Source organism: Macrosteles quadrilineatus, unplaced genomic scaffold, assembly GCF_028750875.1.
Source record: "Macrosteles quadrilineatus isolate MER2022 unplaced genomic scaffold, UCM_ALF_1.0 Scaffold_1__1_contigs__length_201487025, whole genome shotgun sequence".
Taxonomy (NCBI): Eukaryota; Metazoa; Arthropoda; class Insecta; order Hemiptera; family Cicadellidae; genus Macrosteles; species Macrosteles quadrilineatus.
Window position 1 is genome coordinate 167239736 of NW_026542594.1, and position 18986 is coordinate 167258721.

At 33.8% G+C, this 18986-nt stretch overlaps 1 protein-coding gene across 1 annotated transcript; it reads right to left on the bottom strand.

The window, feature by feature from the left end:
* Positions 1-1103: 1103 nt before the first annotated feature.
* On the bottom strand, positions 1104-16738 carry LOC128989288 (golgin subfamily A member 7-like). The gene is made up of 5 exons (XM_054411168.1): positions 16582-16738; positions 15993-16133; positions 6453-6605; positions 5416-5517; positions 1104-4127 (listed from the first exon to the last, which is right to left on the bottom strand). Exons 1-5 carry the CDS (start codon positions 16600-16602, stop codon positions 4083-4085), a joined length of 462 nt encoding a protein of 153 aa, XP_054267143.1. The 5' UTR covers positions 16603-16738; the 3' UTR covers positions 1104-4082.
* Positions 16739-18986: the final 2248 nt, after the last annotated feature.

Sequence of the window (18986 nt, forward strand, 5' to 3'; positions counted from 1 at the left end):
CAAATTGACTGATCCGTAGTGATTATCACCAGTACTGTACCATATAGACGAAACATGCTCCTTAGTATTATTTATCATCCTTATCAATCAGCTGAAGACAATTTTATTGTTAGTTGGCGATCAGTGTCACCAACATCATTTTGTTATGTAAACCAATTTGACCCCTTCTGCAGGGTTAACCAATAAATTTAAACTAGGTAAGTACATGGCATAGACCATAGACTAACACAAGTAGACTTATCTTCCCATTGTAAATGTTGAAGCTAAGTCTACTTGTGTTAGTCTATGGTCTATCTATGCCAGTACTTAGTTTAAATACTGTTCGATGAAATGCCGACCATACATAGTAGGTATTTTAAGCCAAGTATGAATGGAGTTGAGTGTATGAGTGGCGCAATCTTGTAGTCTTGTTAGTGACTGAGGCCGACATTCCTTAGACACAGCTGTTAATTAATAGCCCATACAGCTAATGCAACTAAGGGACCTACAGTTTATAGTGGAATCCGAACCACAATTTTTTCTTGGTATATACAAATTGGTCTAATTATCAGGATAGTACTGCGGATAGTCGTAGTACTCACTCGTGCGGACGTTAATCCACACCAGAGAGTATCACATCCACAGTGCATACCTATAAATATCCACAATTCGTGACCTCCTAGTAGCTGGATCACAGGACGACGCCACCCGTAAGTTTATTGGTTAACCCTGCAGAAGGGGTCAAATTGGCTTACATAACATTAATTTTTCCCACAGCAAACTATTTAAAATTTTTGTATACAATATACAATTGAGTTGGTATCAATAAATAACAAACTCCCAGTAGTGTCTAAAACAGTTCACTTTAGTAGTTATTTTCTACACTTAGTTTTCTACATTAGTTAATTTGCTTGTACTCTGGTGTTATATCTAAATAGTAGATTGAAAACTGTAAATTTTACCCTGAAATAAGAGAAAATATTCAGTTTACTGAAATATTAAAATTACACTGAATTGTACTAATTTTAAATAGCAGGAGTGACCCCACACTGCATTGGACCCGCCTACTGACTCACCAAGTCACCATTTGGGTTTTCTATTATAAAAAAATCAAACTCTTTTTTTAGTTTTGTATAAAATATATTTTTATTTACATAATGTAGGTAAACAAAATATAATCAAATAAATAAGTATCTTAATAGAGGAAACATACATATTTTGGCAAACAACTGTCACCCATACAACATCGAAGGGGGAATGAACACTTCAAACTCTTGCAAGAAGAAATATTATGAACTAACAGTCATTCATTACAATAGATATGTGGTACACAAACAATGATGTGTGAAATGCAAATAATGAAATTCAAATATGATAGTAGAAGATTTAATTCTTCATATTAACATACAAACTAGTCTCTCAAACCCAAGTATTTGTGGTTCTAAATTTTTTTTGACATTTCTCCTTATTTTAGGTTTAAATATTTTAAATATTTTGTTTTCATATTGAAAGCAGGATGGTCAAATTTAAACCTTTGAAATTAGAATTGAAGGATGTATCATATTTTGTGTGAGTGGCAAGTTTCTGGAATCCTTAACACAAAGGGATTTTAGTTTCATCAATTTTTTATTTTATTTTACAGACGTTTATAAATTATTTGTACAGTTAAAAACTGGTGTACTCTTCAGTTTGTATATACAAACAAATAGTTTTTACAGCCTAAAACTAATTGGTACATCTTGCTTTCTATATAAAAACTAACTTCTTGAAATCGCAATTGTCATAATAATTGACCACATTGCGTGTCTCACCAAGATTGACAGACTCTCAAAACAAATATTATAAAAAACAATTGTTCTAAATAGGTTGATCTTGATAGAAGGTTAATAATCGTTATTCAAATAAAGATTTGTTTCCTTAAAGTGGAAATCCATCTATTATTTAGTAGTTCTTCCAATTATAAGCACACATCTAATAAATAAATTTATAACTACCAACTTTTACAGTACACAAAACCAGCCTGTGAAAGTTTTAAGTTTGAGTTAAAACTATATACATATTAGAAACTAACACCAACTTTGTAAATAAATTAAACTGAAATCAAATCAATTCATTTAGTTTAATCATATAACAACCTAAAATGTATACAATCAAAGGATAGTTGCATACACAGATTTAAAACCGAAATAATTTAAGAGTATTTTAACTTTTAAGTGGCAACTCAGTTTTAAAATACTATTATTATGTTATGAACTATCTGTACTGAAATAAATATCAAACAGTATTCAATTGCATCAAAGTAATAAAACATTATGGTATGAATTTGTATAAAAAGAAAATTTAAATTTGATATCACTTTCCATAATTTGCTGGAGCAAAAGTGAAAGAAAAACTATCAGGATAATATAGCGGTCCTGCCAGTTTATTATGTAAGAAATTTCAGCTGAAAGTAAAAAGAAATTCAAGTCAGCTGATTAGAAAAACTTAACTACTTTTTGCAGATGATAAAATTATGAACAAAAAGAAGCCTAGAGTCGAGACCACGTAAGTTTGCAGTTGAGAGAGCAGTTGTAGTGTCTATTTACCATATGGTTTTGAATGAACCAATGAGAACCGAATGAGGTGTTGCCAAATCTAATAATACCAGCTGATTTGAAAATATTACTTAGTGTATATAAACTTACCATTACTTACTACTTAGTGTTACCAGTGTTACTTAGTGTTACCAGTGTTACTTTACTTAGTGTGAAAATATTATTAGTGTTGTCAACGGGCGATGTGGCAACATCGCACTAGCCTTGTCTTGTGATTGGCTGCCGCCAACTGCAAACTTACGTGGTCCCGACTGTAGTTATTTTACAGTACAAGAGTAATCGTAAACACATTAAAAAACTTTTAATGAGCTTCCCTTTAAGTTTTATTAACAAAATATCAAATCGAAATAGTATATAATACACTTTTTTAGACTATCCCAAACAATAAAACAATATATACAATTTTGGTCTTTTAAACAAGCCTGTCACACTTTTAAGGAGCGAGAAAACTTAACTAAATACGACCTGCAAAAAAGTGTGTCATACAATATTTAAAAATAATTACACCACTACAAAAAACTATCTACAAAAAAAGTTTAAAATTATTTTAGTTACAAATAACGATAAATTATGTCAACCATGTAATGAAACAAAATTCAACAAGGAACATTCAACAATCGAGTTTACAGAGGGCATTACTTCACCAAATTCCAGCCGATAATTAACTGAGTTCAGTCTGTGGATTTAGATTTTAATCTTTGAAGTTTTGAACACAAAAAAATATTTAAATTGAAAATAAAAACTTAACTAATAGTCCATTTTTGAATTTTTAGTTTATTTATTATTGTTATGATAAAGTTAAGTTTGATCAATATCTGGATCGTACAAATTGAATAGCACTGATTCAATCGACAAATTCGCTACACTTGTAATAGAAAACCTAGAAATGATCAGTTGATTCCAATAATCATCTGATGAACCATTGATAGTTCCACCAATTAAAATTAACGGTAAAGGGCCTACTTAATTTGAAGTTTGAAACACTCGAGTTTACACTCTTCTTGCAAACAAATGAAAAAAAAGGTTTTGAATGGAATTTTGTATCCCTATAAACACACCAACCAAAATACTAAATTTCCTACAGTTTACCTGCTCAAAAATACCATAGAGTTTAAACTGATTACCATGAAGGGCTTTCAGGTTTCAGCAAATGAGTTAAGGAATGTACATATAGTTGAGTTCAAACTATATGCACAGTACCAATATTTTCGAGTCACAAGCCAATCAAATACATAAATCTTTTCTAAAACCATATAAACAAACTTTAAAAAAATCTTTCAGGTTTCCTATGAATCAAATCTAACAAAGTTAAAGTCAAATCAAACTTTCACACTGAAACGATTGTAGATTGACACAGGAAACTAACATATGTTAATTCTTTTCTACTTCAGGTTGCTAGGTGAGAATCTGGTAGCTGGACGATGTTGCGGGGAAGACTCCAGTGTGTTTGCCAAACACAAGGTAGATAAGTCACATAAAAAACTCCTCTGTAGACTCGGAGAGACTGAGTCATGTTCGAGCGACCATCGGCTGATCCAGAATTGATATCTCTATCTGAACAATGGTGTTAAGGATAGTTAAAATATATATATATTGGAACATACTGATTCTGTAGGGAAGTTAAGAGTTTTACTTATTTGAAGCTGAACTCCTCAGCCTTTCATCATTTGGATTTAATAAATTATGGCTAATTGAAAAAGGCTAATCTTATTCAGTAACACAAAAAATTTCACCCCATTCTACTCTATTATTGACTATCATAGACATTCTATCCCCATGTTAAATTTGTAGCCAGCTTTTCTGTAAATTAAATCTACAATTGTGAATGGTGCTTCGAAATATTCAATTGCTTGAAGAATTGTGAAGTATAAAGTTTGATTAAATTTGTTATTTAAAATTGCATTATCAAATTCGTCGTAGTTGATGTGAGCCACCTACAGATTGCACTGATCTTAATTACTAAATTCTGCCGAATACACAATCTTTTTAACCAAGTCAAACTTAGGGAATGACTATGATGAGTTAGTTATAGCAACTGTTATGACCCATCAGCCTGTTCAGCAACAAAAAATAAGCTATAAAATAGAATTGTAGACACTAGCACATTCTATGACTAGCTCACACAACTACATTCTTTTTTTAACGACAAATTGGCTACAGCTGATTCATATCAATGGGAAGTCTACTTCAGTCAATGCTCATACACAACACAGCTTTTATGAGTAAAATATTCACTGAAAAATGGTAACATGGTACCCTCAGCATATAAAATAAGAAGTAAAAAGGCTACATTGTTCTGTAGCTTTAATGAAGTAAAAATAACGATAATGTATACGGTGTGTAAAATAATGTATACACAAAAAACATGGTATGTTCATTCATATAATGTAATACTGTATTAGATTACCTTTTTAGTTGTTGTGTATGTTCTGGTTCTTAAACAGTACAAGAAATCAAACTGAGGGAAGAAATACCTCCCGCCGTGACTCCATCGCGTTGTTCGCTCAACCCAACTGCTAGACCCAGTGACTTGTGTAAAAAATCTTTGAAATTTAGAAACTATAGTATTAGTCGTAAAAAGATAGCTTAAGAAGACCCCTGAATATGCCACACAATCTGTCAAAATGCATAGGGTTACACAAAAACATATTACTCAAGCACATAGGCAAATACAAAAAATCTAGTAGAATTTTAGTTTTTGATATTCGTTGAACCTAAAATATGGCAGCAAACGTGTAAATCATAAAATTTTTAGCTGCCGAGTTTTATTCCGGACAGGTTTCTAAAAAGACTGGTGTTTGGAAAATTAAACGTAAGTATTGATAATCTGTTAAAAGGATACAACTCGCAACCCTCGCTCCACCGGACTTGTCAGTAGAAGTCCTCTTGGCATGTACACTCTCTCATTTTGTTCCATCACAAACTTGGCTACTTTCCGTAAACACTGAAACAATTCAACAATACTAAACATAAAAAATAACAGAGTCAGAAACACAAATGCAAGTGATTTAAAACTAACTTACATAAACTTTATTATTATTTTACTTGTAACAAAGCTTCACTAATAAACCGTGGCCAGCTGTGTTGAAATTTGATGGGATGAGTGGACTTTTTGAGAGTTGCTCACCCAATCATGCATTTTTGTACTTTGTAAGTGACAGATTTGAGGTAAGATGTGAAAAATATGATCAAAATAGAGTCCCTAAAACCAGTAAGTAATTCCTGGGTTAATAAATTAGGATGTTTGATTTGATTTGATTCGTCTTTGGGTTCCCAAAATTTTTGAGTTGGGCCAGGCCAACAACTGGCTCTTCAAGAGATTAATTCTGGCCAAATATGATTGGTATTCATTCAGAAGGGTTGTTAACAAATATATGCAGGCCAAACTCAGATTGGATAATTTATATATTCGTGGTATGTGATAAAAAATAGAGCCGAGATGTGCTTTTATTCTTGCAATATTAACAATTTCACTGTGACCACAAAATTTTCAACATAAGCGCAAAAGATGTATACAATTTTGCTGGAGGCATTCACAATTTTTATTGCAACCACAGGAGATATTCATGATTTTGCAGTAACCACAAAAGATATTCTTGAATTCACCTTGATTGCAGGAGAGGATATACAATAGCTTATTCTAGAAACCGATTGTTGTAACAGATTATTAGTTTTTAAAAATCACAATTTTCCAAAGCGATACAATTCCCAAGACCCAAAAAACATTTTTGACCCCAACCGAAGCAAAATAGTCTTGTGTGCACTGTGCAGACCCCCTACTTAAAGGCTCTAACATTCTTAGGCCTAATCTCGTTCAAAACTGATACTGATCAAACCAAGAATTTTTAAAGGTTATACAAAAGTAAAACTGGAAATTACCTTCTCATAGTGTGTTTCGGAACATATGTAGACTAGGTAGGCTGTGAGGCAGGCTAGGCAGCCTTCACAGTAAGTGCTGCAAGAACCCTTCTCAGCCTCAGCGAAGTAGGTGTTCAGCTGTGAGACTGTGTACTCAAACGCTGCTCGGTCCAGCTGTAGAGTGAAGAGGAATTGATTACATTTCTCATTATGTAATACATCAGGTATGAAAATTTTAATATGTTAACCGTTTTTAAACTACTCTTGTTTTTAAGATGTTAAAGTAGGCTACTGCAATTTGTGTGAATGCTACAATTTGATTTACCGGTTATCAACTGTTTTTGGGAGGTAACCAGAGTTTCTGACGTGCTACAGCAATTTATCTTCAGGGCAAACTAAAATTCTACTAAACTAAAATTCATCCAAAAGATCAGCCAGTATTTTTCTCATATCAACGATGCAGTCACGTCCTTTTGGTGTTCTTCTTTGACCATGTACGCTGGTAAACATACCTTCCAGTTTATTCAATTTATTATTTTAGGCTAGACCTAGGGGTTGTGGCATTATGACTTGGATAAAATCCATTGGTTATTTGTCAAGATTACCCTGGAGCTCTAACCACCATGTCAAGGCAATTACATCTAAAAGCCATTGGGTATTAGCAAATAAGAATACAGGCTTCAGGATGGAAAACGCTTTAGCTATAAAACCAGTCACTAAACATTTATATACAGTAATTAAGAATGGTGAGAGTTTATGTTATCTAAGGAATATTGAAGACATTTTTCATAACAAAAGATAGGCCTAAAAATTTGTTTTTGCTACATTTGGATCGTGAAAACCTACTAATAATATAATTTTCTAACACAATCCCCTTGAAACAAGGTTAAATCCAAGATTCCAATTTTTTCACCAAAAAATATTTAACGAAACAAGAGCTATAACTTCTCAAAATAGGCCTAACATTTTACAGTAAGTTAAAGGGATTTTTTAACCCTCCGAGTATCAATCGTCGGAATTCCAAGGATGTTGCAGACGCTACAAAATTCGTTCTGAATTAACTCCAGTTGTACTGAACTGGATTGAATTTGGGGTCTACAGAAAGAGCAGATTCTAAGCTTGAATTCAATGTCTAGTTTCAGATTTTTTTACTCTTTGTTATGAAGCGAACATCTGCTCAAAGTTTGTTTTCATCACCTTTGCTGTCTGCTCTTAGGTTTCTGATGAGGTTTTAGAAACTAATGATTTTAAGATTAAAATGATTCCAAATTGCGCTCATTTCTATTAGTAGGTATTATTTTGAGATAAATAGTATATTTTATCGAGTTTTTTAATGTCAAATATGAGGGGTAAGTTATATGTCCGTCAGTCAATTTTACAGGTGTCCTTATGGGGGTTAGGGTAAGAACACATGAGGTCATGTTTTGGTTTTCTCATCATAAATATATTTTATTCATATTACCTTTCTTGTTCCTTATTCAATTTTTAACTAATTTTTTATCTTGAATTTTTTCATTATTAGTGCTTAAATATACTTAACGGGTCTCTTAACCTTAAAAATAAGTTTGATTTGATATTGTTTGTATTTGAATATATAGCTACACCTACTGAACCTAACAGAAAGGTAGAAATTTTTATGTTTTATGATAGCCCATTTTACCTACTTTCATTAAATATATAGTTTTATAGATGTAGGTAATTTTATATTGAGCGTTTTTTGTAAACGCCTGCAAAACTGCCAAAAATGGCTTGACATTTTTCAGATTTTTTTGAAGGGTTAACTTATTTTTGGGCACTTTTGTCAACACTCCCAACAGCAAATGTTATTGGATGGTTAAAACTCTTGATCATGTCTAGTAGACCTACTTAGTTCCAAAAATCACTATAAATTGATTAATGCTATCGATAATGCTACGGTATTTAATTTACATACATTTCCTTCACGTGACGCTTATGCAATAACAGTTATGTTTCCTTATCAATTATCACACAGGCCAGGTGAGCAAACATAACCTTACAGTAACAGAAAACCTTTGTCAAGGTGATATTTAGTCATATATCTCAATGGAAGTAAATGCAAGGGAACACTGAAACTATATGAAACCATCTTACATTTTGTTGTAGGCCTACAAATTATAAATTGCTTGCTTGCCGTAGAAATAAAAAATAAATAAATATATTGACTTTTTAACTATTCTGTATATTACTCAGAATAAATATTAATTCAATTGATAGCCTACTAGAAGTTTTGCGATACATACATAAAGTAAAAGATTACCTCTTTGAAGCTACAGTAAACAATCTTTTATCATTGATACTACTGATAATAGAAAGTAATGTAGGTCAATGTTTTCATTCAATGTTTTTAACCATGGATATAACAAACAAACAATTTACAATATAAAATTTTTAATCAGCTGTATGGTCTGGTCAAAAACATGTTCAGCTGTCATAAAAATATAAGAAATTATATCTTTAAAAGGATCTTGAAACAATGGTATTTTTTTAAACCGCTTTTATGGAAACCAAACGGTAAAATAAGTCGTTTAGGTACAAGCACAATATGGTAACTGAGAAAATAACTTTCCATCATTCACTGTTGATTCTATTATAAATTACCGCACATTATGCCCATGAAATATTTTTGTGCAACTAGGCTAATTGCATGGTATTCTGAATTTTAATAGTGAAACTTTGTTCGCCTACATGAGACAGGAAAAGAAAGGAAACTAGACGGCGGAAACAGAGAAAAGAAACTGCAAGAGGAACAAATTCTTTTGGGAGTAAGTGCATGCAAGCAACCCAACAATTCCAGACTGAGTGTACATTGTATCTAATCAGAATGTGGTCGGTTTCCTTTTCTACCTAGTATGGCCCAAGTACCTCTATCTAAATGCCAGACGGTAAATACGTGGTGAAATAAAACGCTACAACAGGAAAATCTTGGTTGAATTTTATTTTAAGAACTAACCAGATTGCGCAAGTGGTGTGGCATGTCGTTCCACTATAGGCCTATATCATGTCCAGTATAGTATAACAGCTTCCATTTGATAACACAGAAAGCATTCACCATAAATTCCCTTCCTGTTTCTTTTCCCGGGTAGTGTAACCCAAACTTTTAATTCCCCTCCCCCTCCAAAAAAAAAAAAAAAACCAAAGAACCGGCAAGTTATTCACAATAAATCTATATGTATAAAATCCAATGTATGTTTGTTTGTATGTTTGTCCTTTATGGACTCCGAAACCGCTCGACAGATTGTAATGAAACTTTCAGGCATTATTAAGCATTATTCAAGGATGGTTTGTGTGAAGTTTGGTGCAGATCCGTCAAAAGGGCTCCGCCCCAATGGCTCTGGAGTTTCCCATGTTAATCTTATGAGTACTCATATTTAAATGGAATTAAAGAATCTTAACAGCTGGTTCAACTAAACTATCTGATTCTGTGATGTTCAATAGCATTAAAAAGTTAATAGGTTTACCAACAGGGTGCAGCACTATATTTTTTTTAATTTATGAGAACAGCTAATTTGCAACCAAAAGGTGAGTGAGCGTAGCGAACGAACTCCAACCTGGAGGCGAGTTAGCGTAGCGAACGAGCTAACCTGTAGGCAAGTGAGCGCAGCGAACGAGCTCCAACCTAAAGGTGAGTGAGCGTAGCGAACGAACTTCAACCAGGACGTGATTAAGCCATGCGAACGAGCTCATCTTGAAAATGTACAAGCATGAGAAATAAAACCACAATAGGACAGGACTACGTCTGTCGGGCCAGCTAGTCTATATATATAATTCTGTAAGACAAAATTTTTACCAGAAAATTGTGGACGGCTGGTAAGTCGCAGAAAAGTGGGAGGGGTCTTAAATTAAAGGTCTTGACCCCAGGGACTCGGGAAAAATAGCAGAATTCCCATAAAGTTACCGGAAAACGAGATATAACGTAAAATATCCACCATAAGAAATGCATGGGGACTGGAAAACGTCTGCATTCTATCAGCTGTTACTTATTTATTTGCAATGTTTACATATATTCCAAAAGTCCATGTTGGTAAATAATGTTTCAAAATGAATTAAGTTTAATTTTTTTCCGTTTTTATAATGAGTGAAGTAACTAGACAGGGTAGGGGAAGACCTGCAAGACGTGGAAGAGTGTCCAGGAATTCAACAGACTTAAAAAATGCAAAAGAGAACGACGTGCAGGGCCTAACTGTGAAAGAAATCCAGAAGCTGTTTTACAGCCTGTCTTTAGAAGAACGCTGGAAAATGAGTTGAGTGTTGTTTCTCACAATCTAGGTCCTCTTAAAGCACTTGCATGCATTGTAGCGCATTTCACTTCGCAGAGGAGGCCACAAATGGACATTTCAACGCATGTTGCCACAATGGACATGCCACAACCACAAGTAAAAGACGAACTAATAGAACTGTTTGTAAGAACTTTCTAAAAAAAACCCGAAAACCGAAACCCAAATTCCTGCTTCCATAGATAACCCTAGTGTATTAAACAATAGTATGCATCCTTTTTTGGAGAAAACTTGCAAGAATGTAGTACCGGTAGTAATTTAAATTGTTACAATTCAAGCAGCACTCAAAACTTTTCAATTCTTCACCAAAATGTCCAAAATTTATCAACTCGTATTGGAATATTAGAAGTAAACCTTGATGAAATTAAACCAGATGTTATTATATTGACAGAAATAAATATGCGTGAAACAGATTTATCATTTTTCAATATTAAAAACTACAAAATAGCATCTTCCTGGACTAGAACTACAACCACTGGAGGAGGGGTATTAATCCTCACAAATTCGTCACTTAATATTAAAGAGGTTGCACTAAAAGGAATACAAAATATAACATCAGAGAAGGAGTTTGAGTGCTGTTTGGTTGAAGTAATAGTTGAAAGCATGTCTTTTGTACTGATGGGTGTATATAGGACTCCAGAATATAAATACAATGATCCTTTTTTATCCAAACTAGAAACTACACTAGATATATTGACTAAGAAATATGAAAACATCATTATAGCAGGAGATGTAAACATAGATATTTTAAATCATAACTCATTGTATTATAGATTTTTGAGCATTTTGAGAATGTATAATATGTCATATAAAGTAAATTTTCCTACTAGGGTTACACTGAAAACTAGATCAGCAATAGACAATATTATCACTAATATAGATCATGTGCAATTAATTGTAACCGGAATCATTACTCATGTGTCTGATCACGATGCACAACTTCTTGAAATTGTGGATTTAAAAAGTAAGAATAAAAAGAAAACAAAGAAAAGGCACAGAAAATTTACAGAGAATAACTTAAAAACCTTTCTCAGTGATTTAGGCAATGAGACTTGGTATGATGTTTACCAGTCATCTGTAGATAAAAAGTATGATGCATTTTTTTCTATTTTTAGTTACATTTTTGATGTTAATTTTCCCAAAGTTTTAAGTGCAGATAGTGGATATAGTAAATGTAAATGGAATTCAAAGGAGTTATTTAAAAAAAAGAGTGAGATAAATGAACTGGAAAAGCTAGGTAGGATAAGACAAAATTTTGTCACATATCAAAAGATAAAGGTTAAGAAAAAGGAACTAAAAGAATCAATACACCAAGCCAAACAAACATTTTATAATGAGAAAATAAAACACTCTTCTAATAAAACTAAGGCAACGTGGAACATAATTAAAAGTGAAATAAAGCTTAACTCAAAAAATGATTTTACCAGCAACATACCGATATGTATAGAGCAAAATGGTAAACTCCTTAAGCATCCAGTAGCTGTCAGTAACAACTTAAATAATTTCTTTGTATCAGCTGTGGAAAAGCTTATATTGCCACACATTTCTCCTTCACTTACACAAAAAACAGATATCCAGAAAAATATTTTACCTACAGATAAGTCATTTAAGTTTCACACAATAACGGAAGAACACCTCACTAAAGTGGTCCTTTCCTTTGAAAACAAGTACTCTGCAGGTTTTGATGAAATTCCAATCACCATAGTTAAAAAATCAATACACATTATCCAGAAACCACTAACACATATCATAAACTCTTCTCTTATTTCAGGAATCTTTCCTTCAAAATTAAAATTGGCTAAAGTAATTCCCATTTTTAAAAAAGGTAATAAAACTGATCCCTCCTGTTACCGCCCTATCTCTCTCTTACCTGTTTTTTCAAAAATTTTTGAACGCATTGTTTACATTCAGGTCTATAAATATCTGGAAAATAATCAACTATTTGATAAAGAACAACATGGCTTTCGGCAGGGCAAATCAACAATAACAGCTGGTATTGAATTCATAGAAACTATAATAAATGCTGTTGACAGAGGAGAAAATGTTGTAGGAATCTTTTTGGATCTCAGTAGGGCATTTGACAGCGTGTCACATAGTATATTGTTGACTTCACTAAAAGAAATGGGAATCTATGGAAAAGAGCTTGCATGGTTTACATCATATCTAGAAAACAGAAACCAATTTGTTGAACTGGATTATGTTGTGGAGCATGCAAACACAAAGTACGTTGAAAAATGTAGATCTCAGCATCAGACGCTGAAATATGGGGTGCCGCAGGGATCGATCCTGGGGCCTCTACTTTTTCTCTGCTATATTAGAGGTATGCCGGGAGCGATTCCTGGTAACGGCGGGTCTATGTGTCTGTTTGCTGATGATTGTAATGTGCTTATTCCCGGAAGATCAAAACAACAGATTGAAACGTTTTCTCAGGAGAGTCTTTTATCCATAAAAGAATTCCTTGACCGAAAAAATCTGCTTATTAACACAGAAAAATCCAATTTTATATCATTTTCCACTAAACAACATAGACAAAATTTTGAACCAAACATTTGCATAAAATCAGAAAGAATAAACCAAGTAAAGCAAACAAAATTTCTTGGTCTAATTATCGATAAACATCTATCTTGGGAGGGCCATGTGAACTATGTGGTTAAAAAGGTATCTTCCGGTATCCATGCGCTGCGACAGATGTTCAGAGTATGCAGTTTAGACACTTTAAGAGTTGTTTATTTCTCATTAATACATTCACATATTTCATATGGAATTGTTCTATACGGGGCAACAACAAAAACTAATTTAGATAAAGTACTAATTAAACAGAAAAAAGCTATCAGGGTGATGAAAAATCTTAAAAAGAAAGAGCCAGTCAAGAGCATCTTTCGTGAATTACAAATATTAACAGTTTATAGTCTTTATATTTATGAAACAATAATTTATGCAAAACAGATCCAACTATCATCCAGCTCAACAGAACAATTAGTATATAACACCAGATTAAAAATTAACCTACCTCGGCATAATCTCGAATTTTACACTAAAAAGACATCTTACATAGGGCTAAAATTTCTCCAGTCTATACCAGCTCACATCCGAAAAGAAACAAAATTTAATAAATTCAAGAAGCTCTTAAAGGAATATTTTTTAAGAACTCCCTGCCACTCAGTAACAGAATTCTTTAGTATTAGTAAAAAACAGTTAGGCCTAACTTAATTTGAATGCCAAATACTGTTATCCTTAAAGTCATGGTTTTGTTAAAAGTTCAAGTAAAGTAATTTTTGTACTCTTTTTATGTATTTAATTAGCAGTAAGCAATTTTGAATTTAGCTTATGACTCTATTCAAGTTCATGTAATGTGAAACTATAATGAATAAAGAATGTTTTGATTGATTGATTGATTGATTGTACATGATTCGAACTTCATAAAAAACATAAGGCAATACAACAGTACAATGGCTTTTGCGTCGCTTTCCGCTACACAAAAAGAGATTCCGAGAAATGGGCCTTACTGTCTTAAAATTCAGGGACAAATTCATAGATATATTTATAACTTACTACCGCGAAATGGGGGGCCTTACTATTATTATGATGGGGGGGCCTTCATAATAATTAATATTAATTTTAACCTTTACATTTGGTTCTAAAAATGGAAACTATAACAGAGTTCGTAAGATTACAAAACAAATCTTCAATTTTAATCTGGAAAAGATGTGCAATGTTTGGCTGTATGATTTCAGCTCTGATTCGTCGTTCTCCGGGCTCAGGCCAAACCGTGTGCACGTTTCCATTTGTTAATATTTTGTGTTATTGATTTAATAATTATTTTACAATTGTACTTCATTGACACATCAAAAGCAACTAATATACGACTCCAAAAGAAGGAAAACCAAAATATAAAACAAGAAACACTGTTAATTTTAAGTAGGCCTAACATAAAATTTATAATTTTAAAAACATATTTAGAATATTTGTCTTTTTATATATGGTTTTTTTTTATTGTAGTTTAAATTAGGGGCTATGGCCCCTACAGGCCACTAGTTAGGCTAAATCTCCTATTCCATTACTTCTTGTTAAAATTGTGCCTAATCAGCATAGAGGTCGTTCTTTAAATGATAGAATAGAAACACACATACAGCGACTGGGAGCGGGGCGGAGCAGCGTGATTTAGAGCAACAAAATCAAACCTATACAATCAAGTAGTATCGTGCACACAAACTGCTGTGGTTGCGAGCGTTAGCGGAGCGGTTAAGTTTGGAACAATCTCGTTTGTTTTTCTAGCGTTTGGGAGCGAAGCGGGTAACGATCTTATGGACATTTTTAGTTCCACTTCGCCAGTAGGCCGCACTGTACTCCCATTCTACCGGAAACTGAACCTACCCAGAACGTTTTGGAACCTGCTCGAACCTTCTCTTTTTGAAAGGATGTATTCAAAGGTCGAGGTAGACATGTATTGCATGAATCAGGAACTGGAAACAAATGGTGATATTCACCATGTACCGGTAGCCGGTATCCTTCCTCCATTCACTCCGATCGGTTTGAAGCACGCAAAATTAATGTTTTTAGCCAAGTGTTTTGCTGTGCTGCAAATTGCGTGCGAACTTACCATGTGATATCTTGGAAATGATCTAGCTCCCGTTCGTGTCGCTCTCGCTAATCACTGCACGTGTGCAACATCAGTCGCTCTCAGCCCCTCCCCTACAGCTCGCTCTGGATCCCCCCGCCCGCTCTGCTCCCAATCGCTATATGTGTGTTTCTACCCTTAGCTAGCTTAGTAGGCTACTGTCCTTTAGGCCATTTGTTAGAAAATTTAACCCTTCAAGCGATTTCCTACAAACTATCCTGATCATCTGCACTTTTTCTGTGAAAGAACCAACCAAACCTAAGTTTAACACATTAACTTATAGGATGAAATATATGCCTAGTGGGGGTTTCATTGTAGGTGGGCCCACTCTCTCAAATTAAATTTTATACCTACCATAAAATGATATAATATCATTTATATTTAGGCATAGTCATCAGATTTTAATAATTATTAAATTCCCATATTAAACTTAGTTACATTTTAGTTCAGTGAAATGAATTTAAAATTTCAGGCCTATTCCCACTCATTTACAACAAATGAACCACATTAGCGTGAATACTGAATATTAACTAACACAAATATTCAAAATTAATAGGCTTCAGCCTAATTATTTTGATAGTGGCAACATGAATCAAACACTTTAAGTACTACTTAGGCTTAGGGTCCTCAATCTATAACAAAACTCACTTTTCCTTCCAGTTCAGAGGGGAAATGCGTTTGAAAACGGACTGTAGTCCCGTCACTGTAATCCCGTTGGACAAACACTTTCATGCACAGCTGGGTTTGACCTTGCCTCGGAGCGTCATCCAACGGTGTTGTGTGGTTTGGCTGTAAAAAAATTATTTTAATCAAGGTAATCCACCAACAAGTAACTTATGTTGTGGTGTCTTTAACAGCTAAAAATTATTGTTTATTAATTATAAATGTACTTTAAGCAAGGTTTTGTAGCGTAATTTAAGTAGGTAGCGTAAATTGATTTGAATAAATCTTTCAACGGGATTTATAAACTTAAATGCTTAGCCCCAACCTAGTTCAAAAATTGAATTAGGTCCATAACACACTATCAAGTCATCATGACAGAGGTAGGCCTAGCCTACAAAAATATTTTCTTTCTTGGTAGGTAATCACTAAAATAAATAGTTGAATACCCTAGTTGAATTAATTAACATAAAAAAAATGTAAAAAGGTAGAAAACCCTGTAAAGCTTTTATGAAGTGCTTAATCAATTAGACCTAGGCCCCAAGTGAAAAATAGTGATAGACCATGTTAGTATTACCATAGCTTTCCCAGGTTTCATCTGATATTCCTAGATTGCAAAGCAGGATAAACACACACACAAATCTTAATCAACAGTAAATGTCACTGTTTAATCTTTACTTTGTCGTAACATTATTATGAATAGCCAAAAATAAATAAGAGAACCATAAAATGAAAGAAGATTTTTGACAAGATGAATAAGAAAGAAGAATTCACGAGATAAAAAAAGCTGATGTCTGAATCTGATCTGACGAATTACCACCTGATTGATTAACCGGTCTTGGGAGAAAACAGGTAAGCCAACACAACAAAAATGAATCGTTTAAGCAATTGCTTTGTATATGTAATACACTACACCACATGTCTAATTATTTATATCGTTCAACCATTGACTTTTAAATTTTTAATAGTAAAGTAGATGGTAATAAAATTCGTTCACACATTTGAAGTCTGATAAAATCTTATACCTGTTTTGATGTATGATCCTTGGTTTTATGTCTGACTTTAGAGACATAATCAATGGTATAAGCTCGCTGATGGTTTTCTATCTATGGTAGATTTACGATTTGTGTTTTACCATATAAAATGTGTTGGGGGGAGCTTGAATGCTGCAAACCAGTTTGTTTAACTTATTATGTGCTATCAATGTTTGATCTACCAGAGTGTCAGCTATGTTACTTCCTAATAAAACCACCAGATCTATTCAGCTGAGAGCTTCCCTATTGCAAAAACTCGGATGTACAGCGCACCACACTTCAATATTGGGAAGATAAAACCAACTTATAAAGATGAGAATGGCAAATGGCAACACTCTCTATCTATAATGACTCCAGTTTTCTCTTTTGTTTCTCGACTTAAAAATTGCTCGTCGTTTACGTTTTCGTTTTTCGTTTTCGTCAAGCTTTAAAGTTAATGTCACCTGCGATCGTACTCTTCTACTCTCCATGGTTTGGGTCCACCATGTAAATACGGTTAAAGATAGGGGTAATTAATTTTTTCTCCACCTAAATGATCGGAGCAGCTAGACCTTTAAATTGATGTATCACACAACCCATGTTTCCTTTGAAAATTTCTCAAAAAGGCCCTCCCCCCATGTGCGCCAATTGTGGGGAGGGCCTTTTTGAGAAATTTTCAAAGGAAATATGGGTTGTGTGATACATCAATTTAAAGGTCTAGCTGCTCCGATCATTTAGGTGGGGGAAAAATTAATTACCTGTATCTTTAACCGTATTTACATGGTGGGCCCAAACCATGGAGAGTAGAAGAGGGCGCACATGAAAAGAGCCCAAAAACTCAGGCAGACGCTTGAAAAGCGCCCGGACCTCCAATAAGGTCCCTCCCAGGACGGTGCGAAAAGAGCCCGGGTTCTTCTTAGAACTTTCACAACGAGTCTTTAAAGGAGAAAGAACCAATAACACAGCTGAAATACATGAATTTATTTACAATATTAAAAGATACACTGTTAAAAGATGCATTATTAAAATATAGATTATTAAAAGATATTTACATTACTAAAAGATATAGTCTGTTTACCTAAACTAACCTAACCTAACTCAACCAAACAACGCTATTTCAGGACACTAGTCAGCGTCCTCCTCCTCAGGTAGGCCTACCTGTGGAGACCCGGGCTCTTTCCATGCTTAAGATCAGTAAACCTTTTGGGGATTAAAATTTCGGGCTCTTTTCATGTGCTCCGCCCCCAATTAGACCCTTTTTGGAGCTTTTTTCCAAATTAAAAAAAAATATTGGATTCGGCAAGGTTAAATTAGGATGACATGAGAACGTGTTAAAAGCCATACCTTTGTACACGACAGATATGGAAAGTTTTTAACTGAACACTCTGTGTATGAATGAGAAAATGAATATGAAAGAAATGAAACAAGCATTAGCTAAAAAATATCGTTTTATTTTTGTCGTTTGTTATAAAGTCAAACTAATGATAAAAAATTATAAATACGCAACACATTACCCATTTGATCAAGCTTTAAAATGCAAAAACATTACCTCCACCCAGGATTATACATTTTCATATGGAAGTATGTTATCGTCATTGGACACTCCAAACACTCGCACATTTCATTGATGCGTAGAGGTAGAAGGTCAGCGTCAAATCGAGCCAACGCGTGACGTTCAAGCTTGTGCACAATAATTGCCGGAAAAGTGATAAAAATCTTTCCGGACGTAAACATCCGTCTGAAATTGTGAATACTCCATGATCACTTCACTGTCGACGAAAAGAGTTCCATTCACAGACCTTCGGCACTGGATGTTACCATAATCATAATAAATCGAACATACCTATAATCGGATAGACCCCAGACCTTCATAGATTAACCGCTGACTTTGGGATACTGCAAGTAGATTTTTATTCCTATTGCAAGACCTAAATCATTTGTTTATTTAAGCTCCATGCCCAATAATATG

Excerpts from the sequence above, each read along its gene's own strand:
- LOC128989288 (XM_054411168.1), bottom strand. The coding sequence starts at position 16,602 with ATGAAACCTGGGAAAGCTATG. Across the intron at positions 6,606-15,992 it reads CCTCTGAACTGGAAGGAAAA|CTGGACCGAGCAGCGTTTGA; the intron begins GTGAGTTTTGTT and ends TTCACTCTACAG. Across the intron at positions 5,518-6,452 it reads CCGAAACACACTATGAGAAG|TGTTTACGGAAAGTAGCCAA; the intron begins GTAATTTCCAGT and ends GAATTGTTTCAG.